Source organism: Eutrema salsugineum, unplaced genomic scaffold (assembly GCF_000478725.1).
Source record: "Eutrema salsugineum unplaced genomic scaffold, Eutsalg1_0 scaffold_6, whole genome shotgun sequence".
NCBI lineage: Eukaryota > Viridiplantae > Streptophyta > Magnoliopsida > Brassicales > Brassicaceae > Eutrema > Eutrema salsugineum.
In genome coordinates this window covers 7444266-7460373 of record NW_006256547.1, presented here as the reverse complement: position 1 = coordinate 7460373, position 16108 = coordinate 7444266, and the positions used below count along the sequence as shown (strand labels likewise).

The following is a 16108-nucleotide window of genomic DNA, read 5'->3' as shown; positions in this document are numbered from 1 at the left end:
CTATGTAGAAAAAAATACAAGTGTTTGAATTTTTGTTAGAGTTGGTTAGATGGGGGACCTAATAATGGCTATAGGTTATGATTTCACATCATGCTGTTATATGTTCTTTTCTTACTGTCCAGCTTTAAGCAAATTTAGTAAATAATCTTATAACTTGACTCGGTCAATATATACTAGAATCAGAAAGCATCATATGTGGAATTGTGGATACTAAACACTGTCGGCCATTTTAAAACGTAATTGATATGGTTGATTCCGTGATTAAAATGCTTTTACATTAGATATAAGTTTTTTTAACCACACCAACCAGATATTATAATTATATGCATATATTCGTAATCATCATCAACTCAATGAATCGACTATCTATGCGAGTTAGACTTGGTTGTTGCAGATTCTCGATCATCATTATAAATTTATGATCTAGGATCACATTTTACATTATGACAACTGAAAAATTATTTTAAAAAGGTACAAGACAGTAAGCACGTTCACTGTTTTACTATGATGACGATGATGTGTTATTGGTTAGTTCAATGATAAAATACTGGTGATCAGAATTAAATAAAATGAGACTCCCTCCATTCACAACATTAAAAGCAGTTCATCATATATTAAAACGAATTTAAGAAGTGATGTATTTTACATGTAAATTTTACAGCATTGTTTTCGTAATTGGATTGCTTAGACAAAATAATGTAACATTTTTAAGAAGTGGTGTATCTCACAGTTCATTTAAGCATTGTCCTCCATTTCAAAGTTTCAAACCACAACCAATGAGTCATGAAATATCTACTTCCTTTCGTTTTTTTTTTCTTTTCTCTAGCTACTCCAACCAAAAAAGTCATGTATATAAGAATTGTTTGTTTTATGGACGTATAGGAGAATTCTGTTTGTTTTTTTTAAATCCATCAGTTTATGTCCTCATTCTCTATTTTGCTTCTGATTTGGTGAACAACCGGTACTTCTTTTGGATGCTTTTTTGGGTTTTTTTCCTTCATTCTTCACAATGGTGGGGTCATGTCACGTCCTTTCACGTTTACCTTCTTCCATTATTACATACCTTTATTTTCAATTTATTTAGTTTATGATTTTTATTTGAAATTATTTGATCTGATTTGATTTGATAGGATTATGAAATTGTTCGGAATGGTTGCAATAGTTGAAGCGATGTAATCACTGTCGTATAAGTATGGTTGGTCTGAAAATAAAATATGGTCGTGTATGTCAAACCATACAAATGAATTGTCATATATTGCGAGTGTTTTAGTGTGATCAAGTGAATAGTCACAATGTCACATTTAAATCCGTATGTTTTCTTACGACAACATCTACATGTTTCTTATATCTTTTTCCGGAAATATATCCATGTATTTTTTTTTTTTTCTTCGTCGTCATGTCCATTTGTATTTTTCCTCAATTTTTTGTTTTTTGTTGATGGTATTTTATTCTCTTTAATTTACTTTTCCTCGATTAGTTTTCTAGACATGTCCCCGGAGTACGATTTTTTTAAGTGGGCCCAAATGTAGGCACGCTTGTGGGGGCCCATATAGAAAAGACGAAAGATTGCGCCGGTATTATTCGGAGGACCCACATCTTTAACTGGTCGCCTCTAATAATTAATCAAATAAAAAAGTGTCTGTCAAAAATCAAAATGCACAAAGATAAACTTGTAAATATGATTTTATTGAAGAGTAAGCATTACTTTTTTCGTTCTTTCTCATACTTAGCAAAATATTGAGATTGGCTGCTTTCTATATTTCTAAGGTATGATATGAATTACAGTCTACTTTTTAGCTAAATGTATTTTAAAATATAGATTATAGCAATTAACAATTTTGTCGTTTTCTAGTGTCTTTGCATGGTCTGAGATCAATTATGATGTTAATCGAACGGTGACGATTGCCGCCCGTCAAGTTGGGCATTTAGCCGAAAAGGATTCGTCTATACCGCTAATACTTTGAATATATATTTTGGCCCATGTTTGATTGATTTTTTTGACGGCAGCCTTTGGTAATTTTGATTAATTGAATCAATTCTCTATACAGACATTATTCACCTTCACTAGAATGCGTTTTACAATTATTATCTTATTCCTTACACGTTTTAGCAAGAAAAAAAATGTTCCTTATATGTTGTGTTTAAGTCATTAACAATTTTTAGAATTTTCTTCTTCTAGTTTACCAACTGTTAACAAATATCATCATATGATTGTCTCTGCCATAGCCCATAGGTTTATTTGCATGCTATGATACGTGATGCACATGGACGCAATGTGTCAAAGTCTATTGGAAATGGCATTGACCCGCTCGAAGTTATTGAAGGCCAAACTCTTGCGGGTCTTTTCAAGAGGTTAGACTCGAGTAACTTGGATCCAAAGAAGCTTGTGGCTGCCAAAGAAGGACACGCCAAGGATTTTCCAGATGGGATCCCTGAATGTGGATCGGATGCTCTTCGGTTTGCCCTTGTATCTTACACAGCTCAGGTACTAAACTAAATATCACATTTCTCCTTCAATGTATGAAATCTTATGATGTGCTCTTACTTTTGTTTCTTTTCTAGTCTGATTTAGTAAATATGGACATCCTCAGAGTTTTTGGCTACCGACAATGATGTAATAAGCTCTGGAACGCTGTCGGATTTGTGATGATGAAGCTTGGCGATGGTTATACTCCTCTGCTAACTCTTTGCCCTGAAACCATGCCATTCATCTGCAAATGGATCCTTTCCTTGCTAAACAAGGCAGTATCAAAAACGGTTGATTCCTTGAATGCTCATGAGTTCTCAGATGCATCCAACGCGGTTTATGCTTGATGGCAATACCGATTCTGTGATGTGTACATCGAAGCAATCAAGCCTTAATTATTTCACAAAACCGGGATTTGCTCAAGAGAGGGCTCATGCACAACATGCTCTCTGGGTTTGTCTAGAGACTGGTTTGAGATTGCTTCACCCTTTTATGCCTTTTGTTACCGAAGAGCTTTGGCAACGTTTGCCTTGGTCTAATGACTGTGAACGGAAAGCGTCTATCATGATTTGTGACTATCCATCTCCCATAGAGGTCTCTGTTACTAAATACACCTTTTTTGATCTGTTATCCTTTTTATTCTGTTTCTAATACTCTTTATGATCGCAGAACTGGAGAAACGAAAAGGACGAAACCGGAATGGACGTTGTTCTGGCGACTGTGAAGTCTTTTAGAGCAAAGAAGAGCAGAGTTGCTAGAGAAACATCTAAAGGAAAGGTCAGTGTGTGATTTTGAGGATACGACTAAGTTTTTGTCTTTCTCTTCCTTATTCCTCTATGATCTTTTTCTTTCTTTCTTTCTCAGCTTACATGCGTGTGCTCTGTGTGAAGACGAGTTAACAGCAGAGATTATACGATCGCATGAGTTCGAGATCAGGACTCTTGCAAATCTGTCATCCTTGGAGGTGATATTTCATTAGAGATTTCTTATGTTTCTCTCTGTCTTTTATGTTATTTTTCTTCTCAAAATATTGTGGAACTTTGCACAAATAGGTTGTGTTAAAAGGAGGAGTAGAACAAGCAGCTCTTCCTGGATCTGTTTTTTAGACTGTGAACGAGAAACTGAAGGTTTTTAAGTGGATGAAGAAGCCATTAACACAAACGCGGAAGTTAAAAAAATCAGAAAAAAAAATTGCTGAAATACAAAAGTAAGTTTTAACCCTTGAGATGAGAGAATCTTAAGTAACTAAATTATAGATAGTAGATAACTAGCTCTTGGCAACATAACTGATTTGAGGTTTGCTATTTGTATAACTAAGCACTTGGAAACCTAATTGTTCTTTGTTCTTGTTCAGACACTGATTCTCTTTTACTTATTTTTTTTTCTTTTGATCAGACAAAAAGATAAGCTGCAGAAGAGAATGATTGCTAGCGGGTACGAAGAGAAGACAACAGAACTAAGCTTGCGAAACTTCTTCAAGAATTAGAGTTTTTCCAGAGTCTTGATTCATAGAAACTTCAAAAGTGAAACACAAGATCATCTCAGACAAATGGAGCAAAAACAGAGTGATGCAGCTAGGATTTTGCTAAATGTTTTATACTTTGTTGTCATTTAAAATTTAGAGCTTTTGAGGGATTTTTTTACCATTTCTAAAAACTTTGATGATATCGATAATATATCGTGATTCTATGAAGTTGTGTATCTACAAAATTGCAGAATCATATAATAGTGTAGTTATATCATTTTCTCGTGTTATTAATCAGAAAATGAAGTAATTTAGGGAAACAACATATCTCGTTTTTATACCACCATAGAAATAAAAATAATTTTTTTATTTTATTTTATTCAAATACACCAAAATTACAAATCATAACATCAAATCATTATTAAAAAAATGAAACCAAAAATAATCCCAGCAGCATGAAAGAAAATGGTTTAAAAGGAACTTAATAAGGGATAAAATATTTTGACAAAAAAAAAGGGATAAAATATTAATAATTCAGTAGCAAATTTTATCAGCAAATCTTGTTCTTGTTGGTCTTCTTCGTCTCCACACACTTCTTCCAATACGCCGTAACATCCCTCGTCGTCTCCTCTTCCGTCTTCTTAACACCGTTAACTTTTCCGTTAGCTATCTTGGCGTGAATCCTCGCCGGAAGCGTGTCTAGCTCGTGAAGAACCTTCTCAAAGTCTGCCACCAACCTCTCGGCCAAGGTTCGAGAGAAGTCTTCTCGAATCACGACTCGAAGAACTGTAATGTGTTCCGCATCCGCAGGCATCGTGTAGGCCGGAACGATCCATCCGAAACGCCGAAGCGTTTCCGCCACTTCAAACTCGTTGTGACGGCTACTGTCTTTTAGAGAAAACGCTACTAACGGAACGCCGTTTTCTTTTGAGACGATGTTGAAACGTCCCATTTTCTCTAGTCCTTCTCTTAACACCATCATGTTTTCGCGGCAATTATCCATCACGTTGCGATATCCCTAAACAAAAATAAAAAAAACGTTATGAAATTAGTCGTTTTTAAAAAAAATGTTTTTATAAATGGTAATTTGGTCATTGTTGAATTACTAATTACCTCAAATCCAAGACGAATTAGCTGGTAGTACTGAGCAATGACTTGACTTGAACCTGGTTTATATTTACAAGCACTAACAAATCATTAATATATGCGCATACAATATAATATATGGTTCTAAAAAAATATAGAAGTGGTAATGTAATACAATGTTACCTTTGGAGAAGTTGAGAGTGAAGGTGGGTTGATCGGCGCCAAGATAATTGATATGGAAGATAAGTTCATCAGGCAAATCGGATTTGGTTCTCCACACAACCCAACCGATTCCAGCGTAAACCAAACCGTATTTGTGACCACTCACATTTATGCTCTTAACCAACGGTAGCCGGAAATCCCACTCCAGCTCCGGATACAAAAACGGTGCAATAAATCCACCACTCGCTGCGTCCACGTGGATTGGCGTATCCCATCTGCGAAATTGCGTTTTCAAAACCGTTAAACCGGGATCGAACCAAGTAAAAACGAGTAATTAGTAGTGTCTAGTTATAATTACCCGGTTTGCTTGTTTTTCTCGACTAGAAGGTCGTTGAGGAGCTTAACGTCTTCGAATTCACCGGTTAACGTCGAACCGAGGATTGCTGCAACACAGATTGTGTTTTCGTCTACCATATCCACCGCTATTTCAGGGTCCATCACATAATATCCTTCTCTTAGCTTCACTTCCTTAAGCTCCACCTCGAAATACCTTGCGAATTTCTCCCAGCAAACCTGTATTAAACCGGAAATTGAGTAAAACATAGACATAAACCGGAATTACCATCTTTTGGGTTAACATTCCAATTCTTTGGTCTAACGTTTCAAGTTTTTAGTTTAACTCTAAAAATTGAGAAAACATGAAACTAAATTTATAAATCTATTTTTATTTTGACTATTTCAAATTACGATTTAGATTTCTGTTAAACCGGTTTAGTTTTTTGTTTGGTTTACCTGAACATTAGCTCCGGTTACGATATTGGGCTTATCATAAGGAAGCCCTTGGGCCTTACGCTTATTCTGCCACTGTCTCTTAAAAGCCAACCCGGCCAACATAATAGCCTCCGACGATCCCACCGTGCCGACACCAACCGCAGCCTCGCCGTCACCGAGCGGCGCGTTAAAGAGACGCGCAATCATATTGACGCAACGGTTCTGAAGCTCGGTGGTGACAGGGTACTCGTCCATGTCGACGTAGTTCTTGTTGATGGACTCCATCATGAGCTTGTCACACTCTGGCTCCATCCACGTGGTCACAAAGGAGGCTAGGTTTAGCCTTGGGTTACCATCGAGCATTAGCTCGTCGTTGATGATTTGGTACGCTGCTTCCTTTGGTATCGAGTTCTCAGGCATCTCGAATCTATAATTAAGTATGTTAAAAGTATTAATTAAAAACTCATGAGGTGAAATGTTACTATTAGTTACATTTAATACTTCAATGTTAATTTTGTATTTTTTCTTACCGTGGGAGAGAGTTGCGGACGTAACGAGAAGCAAAAGTTGAATGGATTGAAACATCGGATTCAGAAGCTGTCTTAGACAAAACCATCTTTTTTTCGATTCACTTGAATTCTTCGAGCTTTGATTTATGGGTTTGAATTGAACAGAAAGGAACGTAGAGGGGAAGAATATGTAATAATTATTGTTTGTAGTTGAAGAAATGTGTGGAATTAGAAGAAAATGAGCTAATGGTATTTATAATGAAGAGAAAGGTTCTCTTCGCTACGTGAAAGGAAGCATCGCTGGTCTTTGTTTATGGGCTTCGTTTTAACTTTTCTCCTACCGATGACTTTTCCTTATGGCTGTTATTGTAATACTAAGACTAACGAATCATTCTTTTTTTTCCCACCTAAATTCTATTAAGACCAAACGTGTACTTTTAAAAACTAAATATTTTCAAAACAAAACAAAAAAGCACTGAATTGAAATTTCTATAAAAACAAATAATACTTTGTTCTACCATCTTGAGATTTCTACCATCACCCTATAAATATTTTATTGTTTATATAAAGGATTTGCTACCATTGTATTAATTGGTTATGGTGATTATTTAACATCTTAAAGAAAATTCTCCAGTGTTTGGCATCACTAGTTATTACCCTTTTCTCTCTCTCTTTTTCTTCTTTGTTTAAACAAGGTAGAATTCGTTTACATATAAACATTTTCTTTATTATTATATATTAGTACAACTCTTATCATGTCCAAAAATTAACTATCAATGTGAAAAGACTATTTAAAAAGAGTAGATTCTTCGTTTATACACGCTTAAAAATGATCAATCACTAGAGGATCAATTATTGATTTTGATTTGACTATCTTTTGAACGAGTTGAAATATAACCAGCGGTCTTTAAATTCTCTCTTCTCTTTTTCATTAAAAGTCAACGCCATGCTAGAAATTTTTTGAATTGGAATGATTTTGATGCTTTTTCTGAACATTTCCCACGTAATTTTTTTTTTTAGAAACCACAATATCTAACTAATCTTAATTTTGGGATCTATTTACTTTTATTAATTAATGAGAAAATGTTGTTCTTTCTACAGTTTATTTTTATTTTTAGGGGGTTAGCGTTCTTATATGGGATGTTTGTATACTCGCATGAATTTATATATTTTTAGTTTAAAGATTTTTGTATCCGCCATTAAATAGGAATATATTATATGATAATTCTTTCGAAAATTAATAGAATGGAAGTATCTACCTTAAAAACCCCTATAAATCTAGCTTTTTTGTTGTTGTTGTTGTCAATACAATTTAGACTGTATGTATATAAGCTGAGAACCAAATTAGACAATATAATAAATTAAAAATGGTACCAATACAAATAGGCCATTGGCTTTGAATGAGATTCAATATTATACTTTCGTGTACATATCTGAAAAGAATAGTATAAAAAGGTCAAATAAAACATTACATCTAAGACTGACTCAAACAACCAAAGTTAGGCGATTAATCAATCCTCCCACTGGCTTAGACTAGGCTGGCTTAGGTTAATTAATTATGTTGAAAACTGAAAGCTATCTTGTGTCATTACTCATTAATTAGGTTGACTTAGGTTAATTAATATTGTTTTCTAGATTAGCTTGTGTCATTAAGATTTATTTCAAACTTTGATTTAATTTCTAAAAATTAACGTAGATTAATGTAGAATTAACTATTAAATATAGCTGGCAGACCAAACAAAAAAAAAAAAAAAACAGAAAAAGTTGACCCATCATCAATCACTCTCATTCTCATTTCTCAACGCGTCAGTCAAAGGGAACCGGCAAAAGGAGACGCCAATGGATGTAATAAGCTTAAACCGACAATTACGGGTTACCGGTACTCTTACCTTTTCCAAGATTTGATCTGACTTTGCTTAATTAATGGCATGCAATGCAAGTGCACCACGAAATTTTGAAAAGGCCATTTATTTTCTTACGAACTCTCGCGTAATTAATACACAATCTTCCAAACAAAAATTTAAGTAATTCGTAATTTCGTACCACGAGTTTATTTTATTTGCAAAATATTTTCAGATTCAGCGATTTGGAGGTTTAAGAGTGGCCCAACAAGGACAATTAAGAAACCCATTAATATTTAAGCCCAAACAGATCCAGTCATACTGGTGCAACTCGCTTATAGCAACGAATTTGGTTTATTTGGTTTGGTTTTAAAAACTAAAGAATGTGGTTCTGTTCTGTGGTGGCTGGTAAAGAGTGTCCACTCACATCAACAACTTGGTCTCAGTGCGGAAATATTTTTTCTAATTGATTCTTCGTCGATAGGCTTAAATGAGCTTGCGTGAAGATTTTTTCATGTTCATTGTTCAGGGAAAAGTAAAAAGATGGGTTCCATTGATGAAGAACGGTCACTCCTTGAAGTTGAAGAATCTCTTTTACAGGTTCGACCTCATGAGTCTTATGTTTTAAATTATGACCGGTTCTTTAATTTCCACTTGAACTGTTACCACTTTCTGATATTAGATATGCTTTCTTCATTCGAAATTTGCTCGAATTGATAATATATCTTCAATTGCAATTGTTCTTACTTCTTAGTCTTTTGAGGGTCTAAATCTTTGTTTGAACACAAGGAAGTTTGATTAAGCTTTAACATTAGTTTGTGAAGCAAGCCTCTGAATAAATATGTCTGAACTATTTTATTAGGAGGAAGTGAATTTGTATGCTGAAGATGGATCAATAGACATTAATGGAAACCCACCTTTGAAGCAAAAGACAGGAAACTGGAAAGCTTGCCCATTTATTTTTGGTAAAATCACTTTATTTGTTTCAACTGTAATACTTATGATTCCTCTTGTCCTGTCTTTAACTTCCAAAACATCGGTATGCTTTGGTGAAGCCAACGAATGCTGCGAACGGTTGGCTTATTATGGCATTGCCAAGAATCTAATCACTTACTTCACAAACGAGTTACACGAGACTAATGTTTCTGCGGCTAGACACGTCATGACTTGGCAAGGAACATGTTATATCACTCCTCTTATTGGAGCTCTAATAGCTGATGCTTATTGGGGAAGATATTGGACAATTGCTTGTTTCTCCGCAATTTATTTTACCGTAAGCATTTTCATCGGAAAAAAAACTTTGCTTTCAATAATGAGTTTACAAGAACTGAAGTGAATATAAGCCAAGACACATAGGCCTACTTGAAGAGGTTCATCTGCTAATGCTTTAGGTACCATTGGACTAACTGTAGTAGATTATAGTTAAGTATGCTGGTTTATGGGTAGTTAGTGAGGGCATTGGTTGAGAGTTGATAGCCTATCACTGATAGACTCTCCATGGTTTGGTGAATTTGGTTTCAAAGCTTCTGTTTTTATTTAGGTTCTGTTCTTTTGCTTGATATTCTGAACTTTGAATCTGTTTTTAAGGGAATGGTTGCACTGACACTCTCAGCTTCAGTTCCTGGTCTGAAGCCAGCGGAATGTATAGGTTCCATCTGTCCACCAGCAACAATGGCTCAGCAAGTGGTTTTGTTTTCCGGGCTTTACCTTATCGCTCTTGGCACTGGAGGAATCAAACCATGTGTCTCATCTTTTGGTGCTGATCAGTTTGACCAAACCGATCCAAGTGAACGAGTCAGAAAAGCTTCTTTCTTTAACTGGTTCTACTTCTCAATCAACATTGGTGCATTTGTCTCATCTACTTTGCTAGTGTGGGTTCAAGAGAATTGTGGTTGGGAATTGGGGTTTATGATACCAACTGTGTTCATGGGACTTGCTACTTTAAGTTTCTTCTTTGGAACTCCTCTTTATAGATTTCAGAGACCAAGAGGCAGTCCCATAACTAGAGCTTGCCAAGTTCTTGTAGCCTCATACCGTAAATCGAATCTCAAGGTCCTTGAAGAAGACCAGAAAGTTCTGTTCGAAACAACGGATAAGAACTCTTCAGTAGCTGCAATGCGGAAGATTCAGCACACGGACGGTTACAAGAAAATCTTTGCTCTCTTGATTTCTCATTTTGAAAGCAGCATTGGACTGTTCTTCATTGGTTAAATAAATTTGTGTTTTCATATCAATGTGCAGGTGTCTTGACAAAGCAGCAATCATCTCAGAAGATGACGCCAAATCCGGAACTATTCACGACCCGTGGAAGCTCTGTACAGTGACTCAAGTCGAAGAAGTCAAGATTCTGTTACGTTTGTTCCCCATTTGGGCTTCAGGCATCGTCTTCTCAGTCCTCCATTCACAGATTTACACTCTTTTTGTTCAACAAGGACGGTCCATGAAACGAACCATTGTCTCATTCGAAATCCCTCCCGCTACTCTCGGTATGTTCGACACAGCAAGTGTCCTCATATCCGTCCCAATCTACGATAGGCTCATCGTTCCCTTTGTGAGAAGATTCACAGGATTACCAAAAGGATTCACTGATCTACAACGAATGGGGATTGGACTTCTCGTCTCTGTCTTGAGCTTGACCGTTGCAGCTATCGTCGAGACAATGCGGTTACGTTTAGCTCGAGATCTTGATCTGGTGGAAAGTGGAGACACTGTTCCATTGACAATCTTCTTGCAGATTCCTCAGTACTTCCTTATGGGCACTGCTGGTGTTTTCTTCTTCGTTGGTCGGATTCAGTTTTTCTATGAGCAGTCTCCGGAGTCGATGAGAAGCTTGTGTAGTGCTTGGGCTCTTCTCACTACTACACTTGGAAACTACTTGAGCTCGGTGATTATTACGGTTGTGGCGTATTTGAGTGGCAAAGATGATGGTGGTTGGATTCCTTCAGACAACATTAACAAAGGCCATCTTGACTACTTCTTCTGGCTTTTGGTATGTCTTGGATGTGTTAACATACCGGTTTTTGTCTTTTTCTCTGTGAAATACACTCACAAGAAGGTTTGATCTCTTCTTCTTCTTCTTCTGATACCAATGTCTTGGAGGTTTCTTGATTGTTCTTTCAAAAAGATTTTGTTTAAGTACCAAACATTGTGGCCCTTTGTGTTATAAATTGAAAGTTCCAGGTCTTTGTGTTATCAGTTGAAAGTTATGGCCATTTGTTTTTGGCGTTGGAAACTTCCGTGTGTTCGAATAATGTTTCAACTTTCAAGATTATTATTATTTGGGGCATAATTTAAAACTTCTGAAGTTGTAGAACCATTATTAGTTTCATGATGAAGACTTATTTCATACTAATGGGCCGTAAGATTTCTTATGCATATTCTCGAACAAACCCAAAACAGAGCTTTAAAACACACAACAATGACCGTAAGATAACTATAACAAATGTATCATTTTGATTGATACTATAGTTCCTATGAGGGAACTTTGATTTATATTGCATATCTAAACTTTGATTTAATTTTTAAGTTTTAATAATCTCAGAGTAAACAATAATTGTAGAGATTTGGTGTGGAAACGCAACTAAACTAAGCTCTGCTGTGGCCATGTCCCAACACACCAGCATCTTTGTGGCCATGTTAAGCTGTTAGCAAAATTAGTGACCGAAGCTAAATCTTAAGATAAACTACGACACTGATATATATAGTCGAGTGTCAAGAGGAAGAATACATCTTCTTCCGCGACCTTGCACTGAAAACGTTGCATCTACCAAAGACCTTGAAGTTGAGTCGTTAAAGAGAGAGAGTTTGGAAGAAAATTTGCTTTTTATGATATAGAACTTGGGGGGTCAAGAAAGGTAGAGACGAGATATGGTGACAAGTTAGCGTTTTTCAGGGTGGAAATGTTTCCCACTTATTCTATCAGAACTCTGCTTGCTTCTCCATTGATTTACCATCTTCACTTATTTGACTACAGATGTAGCACATCGGGCTTAAACTTGTTCAACCTGCAATCTGGCCACAACTATAGTTGAACAGAACAAAATGTTTGGAAGAAAAAAAAAACTAATTAAATACAAAAACACCAGTTGAAAAACACACACATATGATGGAGCACATGAGATCAGTACATAAATCCTAAAACATAAGAACCAAGACTTTGAAGAAGATGAATAATAAGTTAACTCAATAAATGATCAGATGAGCTAGTCCTTGGAATCTTGTCAATGCTACTTTCATATATCGTATAGATTCTACTGAGCATTGCTATTTCGAAGCTATATACAAACTTGCTCTCAAGTGTCAAATGAAAGTGATAAATTTGGAAAATAAGGAACAGATAAGCCATAGAAACCAGAGTGATACAACTGGTAAACTGTGGTTGAGCCAGGATCTCGATCAAAGGCAACGAGGTTAGCAAGATAAGTAAGCGAGAGGATGACCTTATTCTTGTCCCTGGAAATGGCCAGAGGCGTGAGAGGCTGCGAGGTGATACCATTAAACCAAGTGGAAGTAGACCGCAAGTCAACGGAGAAGATCTTCTCCCACGTCCACGTGTTGCTGTTGTCTTCTTTAACCCTCCACCAAAAATCTTGCTTGCAATCTCTTTTCAGCTCAGAAATGCAGAGACGGCCATCGAGATTGCATAAGCCAATTTTGTCACCAGAGGCATCACGGGTGATAAAAGGTGGAGTTTCGGTGACCTGAAACATCTCTGTGTGAATGTCGAAAACGATGAGTTTGGTTTGTGTCGAAGGACCTCCTTGTTCATCTCCCGTGAGCCAGTAGAAAGATCCGTTTGCAAACGCTGGCCTCTGATTATACAAGACGTGATGATGATGATGATCAAGAAGAGGTCTAGTGCTCACGAACCTCCACTTCTTGTCCTCTAAATCCAAAACCTCGCATCCTACCTCCTTGTTAGTAGTAGCAGGATATCTATTATATAGCCACACTAACTTATATCTCCCCGTGACACTGTCTTTCCCAAATCCAAACCGAGTAAATGATACCACTGGAGCTGGAACAAGAACTGGATCTTGACCTTGAACTAGCTCCGCCTCCAGGTCTGGATGGTCCGCCTTTATGTCTGGATGGTCTGTACAAAGTCGTTGAATTTCCGCTAAGGGAAGTGCTTCGAAATTTGCAGTGACTGGATTTATAACCTCCACTGCTTTGGTCAAGGCGTAGATGCAGACGAGGCCATCGCAGCTCTCTGAAATCTCGAGAAACCCTTTACTCTTTTCGAATTCAACAAACAGGCGATCTTCCGGAGAAGTTGGCTTCGTCGACGTCTTTAGGGCCAATGTCGCTAAACGAAGGGAGCTGATTTGTGCGCGAGGGTTTACTACTTGACAGACCAAAAGGAGTTTAGGGTCTTTGGTGGTTTTCTGATGAGATGCGTATCTTTTCCCAAAGCCTCTTGACCTAATCAGACATCTCCAGTGTTTGGACAGAGTCTGGAATCTGATTAGCCTAATCACCGGAAGCCTCACCAGAATTTCTTCAACGACATCATTGTTGATCTCAATCTTCACAGACTCTCTTCTTCGTCATTGTTTTTTCAATTTGAACGCTATTGGTCTCCGATGAAACTTCACCGATGTCATGTCTTTTCCTTCCTACTTGATTCTTCTCTTGCTCAATTGAATCTGCAAAACCCAATTTATAAACTCTGTCTTTGCCTTTTTTCCTACAAGCTTCCAGGATTCAATTTTCCTTTTTTTTTTGTATATTGTTTTTTTTTTTCAAACTCAAAAGCGATTCCATTTCCTTTTTTTTTTTAATTATTTTTATAATTAAAAACAGTTTTCGCTTTCGAGGATTCAGGGATTAAGAGGATTTGGGAAAAAAGAACCGACATGTGCTCTTATCTTTTCTGCCACTGGTAAAACCAAAAAACACAGAACGGATTCGCAATGTATGTCATTGGATTGGTCGGCTCTACTCTTCTATTATCAACAACAAGGAAAGGGAGCTATTTGAAAAGGAAAAAAAGAAGCTAATCTTTAATTCAACTTACAAAAGAGCAGAAATCCACAAATAAAACTTGTGGGTTTACATCTTTTTGGTTTTGGTTTTGGCTTTTAGAGGTTATTCCTTAAAACAAACTCTTAGAAAGACTCAAGCTAGTACCTTAAAAATCCTTAGAAATATCTCTCATTCATCAGTGCCTTCACCATTACCAGACTTGAGATGAAGATGCTTCTCTCGCTTTTGGAAATCTGTCAAACCTTTACCACTTCCAGTCACACCCACTTTTCCAAATGGATCCTCTGGTGATTTGAATATACTCTCTTTCTTCCTTCCTGTAAAGAACCCTACCTGCTTCAAACAAACACACATCCAAAAACCTGTCTCAAAACCATAGAGCGAGGGGTAAAAATAAAGCCATCAAATTTGCAATATTTACTAAAACCTTTTTTGTTTTGGCTTTAGTCGTCTGAAACTGTTGCCAAGCATTCTGTTTCTTGTTCTGTACAACCTCGAGTTGCTCCTGCCTCGCTTTTGACTTGAACGCATGTGTCTTCTTACGCTTTGCAATTTTCTGAAAACAAGCGGGACTTACATAAACACGACCTCATAGGACCCAAAAAAAAAACAAAGACATAGCAGAAAAAATGACAAGGAGAAGAGATAAGATGACAGAAATAGACATACCATTTTCCCCCAAGCACCCTCTAGTAAATCGGGTGATCCAGAAGACTAACTCCACCATCTGATAGTGAAATCTCATTTTGCTTTGCGGTTGCAAGTAGTTCCTCTGTCAATGCAGTCACCAATGTGGTGCAAAACAAGTGTGTCAGAGAATTGGGATTTCAAACAATTTCATACAAAACATATTTAGTAAGATTTTCAGAAGTATAACTTCAGGGATCAAACGCGAGAAATCAGGAGACAGAAGCAAGCTGGCCATCATGACCCATATTAGCACACTTGCACAATAACCAAGATACAAATGATGAATCCCTCGCTAATATTCCTACTTTCATGTTTAATCCAACAACTGCCTTTGGCTGACCCAAACTCCACTGCTGGAGTTACATGACACTAAAACATAACTCCACTGTATCTAAAGATCTTGGTCCTGAAGGCCATGTGGGTCTGAGATGAAAGCAAGCTAGACAAAAACCTTGATTGTTTCGTTGAAAATATGAAGTGGTGTGAGAGAAAAGAACCAAAGTGCTTACTAAGACAATAAATGCAAAGAGATGTATGTCTTTGTAGCCAACTCATGATGGGAAAAAGATTGAATTTACCCAAAATGATCTTATCCACTACACTAAACCGTCCCTTTGAGTTCATTAAAAAAAAAGGGCTAATCAGATTTCAAGAAACTCATGAATGAAAGAAAAATGATGTATGGGTTTGATTAAAGCCAAGAATCTATACAGATCTTCAAGTTTATACATGAATGAAAGCAAAATGATGTACCCTTTTCGTCCGAACTCGAAACTCAATTCTGATTGATTCCCAAAATTTAATAAAAAATAAAAAGAGGAGAAGAAGAAGACACTTAACTACACTTCTTCAATCAACGAATCCCTAAATAAGCATCCTTACGAACACTAACTCGAGAACAATCATACAGAACCCTTATGTGCTCAAATATACATATCGCGAAATACAATTGTTCTTTGCCAATTTCTCAAGCATCACCAAAGTCCGAGGGAATTTGAACCACACAAAAAAAAAAAAACAGAGAAGAAATCGTTCGAACCTGTTCGAGCTGCTCTTTGTAAGCAGTGAGATTCGAAGCTAGCTCTTTGATGCTCACTTCTTCTCCTCCTCCTTCCATCTTTTTCTCCAA

General features: G+C 36.7%; 3 protein-coding genes and 1 pseudogene across 4 annotated transcripts; 2 read left to right on the top strand and 2 right to left on the bottom strand.

The window, feature by feature from the left end:
- The first annotated feature begins 1654 nt into the window (after positions 1–1654).
- LOC112083420 lies at positions 1655–3953 on the top strand (annotated as a pseudogene).
- Positions 3954–4327: 374 nt separating this feature from the next.
- LOC18013287 (glutamate decarboxylase 4) lies at positions 4328–6686 on the bottom strand. Its single transcript, XM_006395760.2, has 6 exons — positions 6482–6686; positions 5973–6378; positions 5539–5753; positions 5202–5455; positions 5046–5098; positions 4328–4950 (listed from the first exon to the last, which is right to left on the bottom strand). Exons 1-6 carry the CDS (start codon positions 6565–6567, stop codon positions 4483–4485), a joined length of 1482 nt encoding a protein of 493 aa, XP_006395822.1. The 5' UTR covers positions 6568–6686; the 3' UTR covers positions 4328–4482.
- A 2022-nt stretch (positions 6687–8708) lies between these two features.
- LOC18013320 (protein NRT1/ PTR FAMILY 8.4) lies at positions 8709–11493 on the top strand. Of its 2 annotated transcripts, XM_024151194.1 has the most exons (7): positions 8709–8901; positions 9164–9266; positions 9357–9574; positions 9889–10374; positions 10432–10441; positions 10543–10616; positions 10709–11493. In XM_024151194.1, the coding sequence occupies exons 1-7, from the start codon at positions 8845–8847 to the stop codon at positions 11360–11362; spliced, it is 1602 nt and encodes a 533-aa protein (XP_024006962.1). In that variant the 5' UTR covers positions 8709–8844; the 3' UTR covers positions 11363–11493. The 2 variants fall into 2 exon arrangements, with proteins under 2 accessions (XP_024006962.1, XP_024006961.1); XM_024151193.1 differs by having other exon boundaries at positions 9889–10448; positions 10543–11493.
- Positions 11494–12502: 1009 nt separating this feature from the next.
- On the bottom strand, positions 12503–13922 carry LOC18013319 (putative F-box protein At2g02030). Its single transcript, XM_024151830.1, is given in 1 exon segment — positions 12503–13922. A coding segment is annotated over 1 exon segment (1314 nt). The 5' UTR covers positions 13908–13922; the 3' UTR covers positions 12503–12593.
- Positions 13923–16108: the final 2186 nt, after the last annotated feature.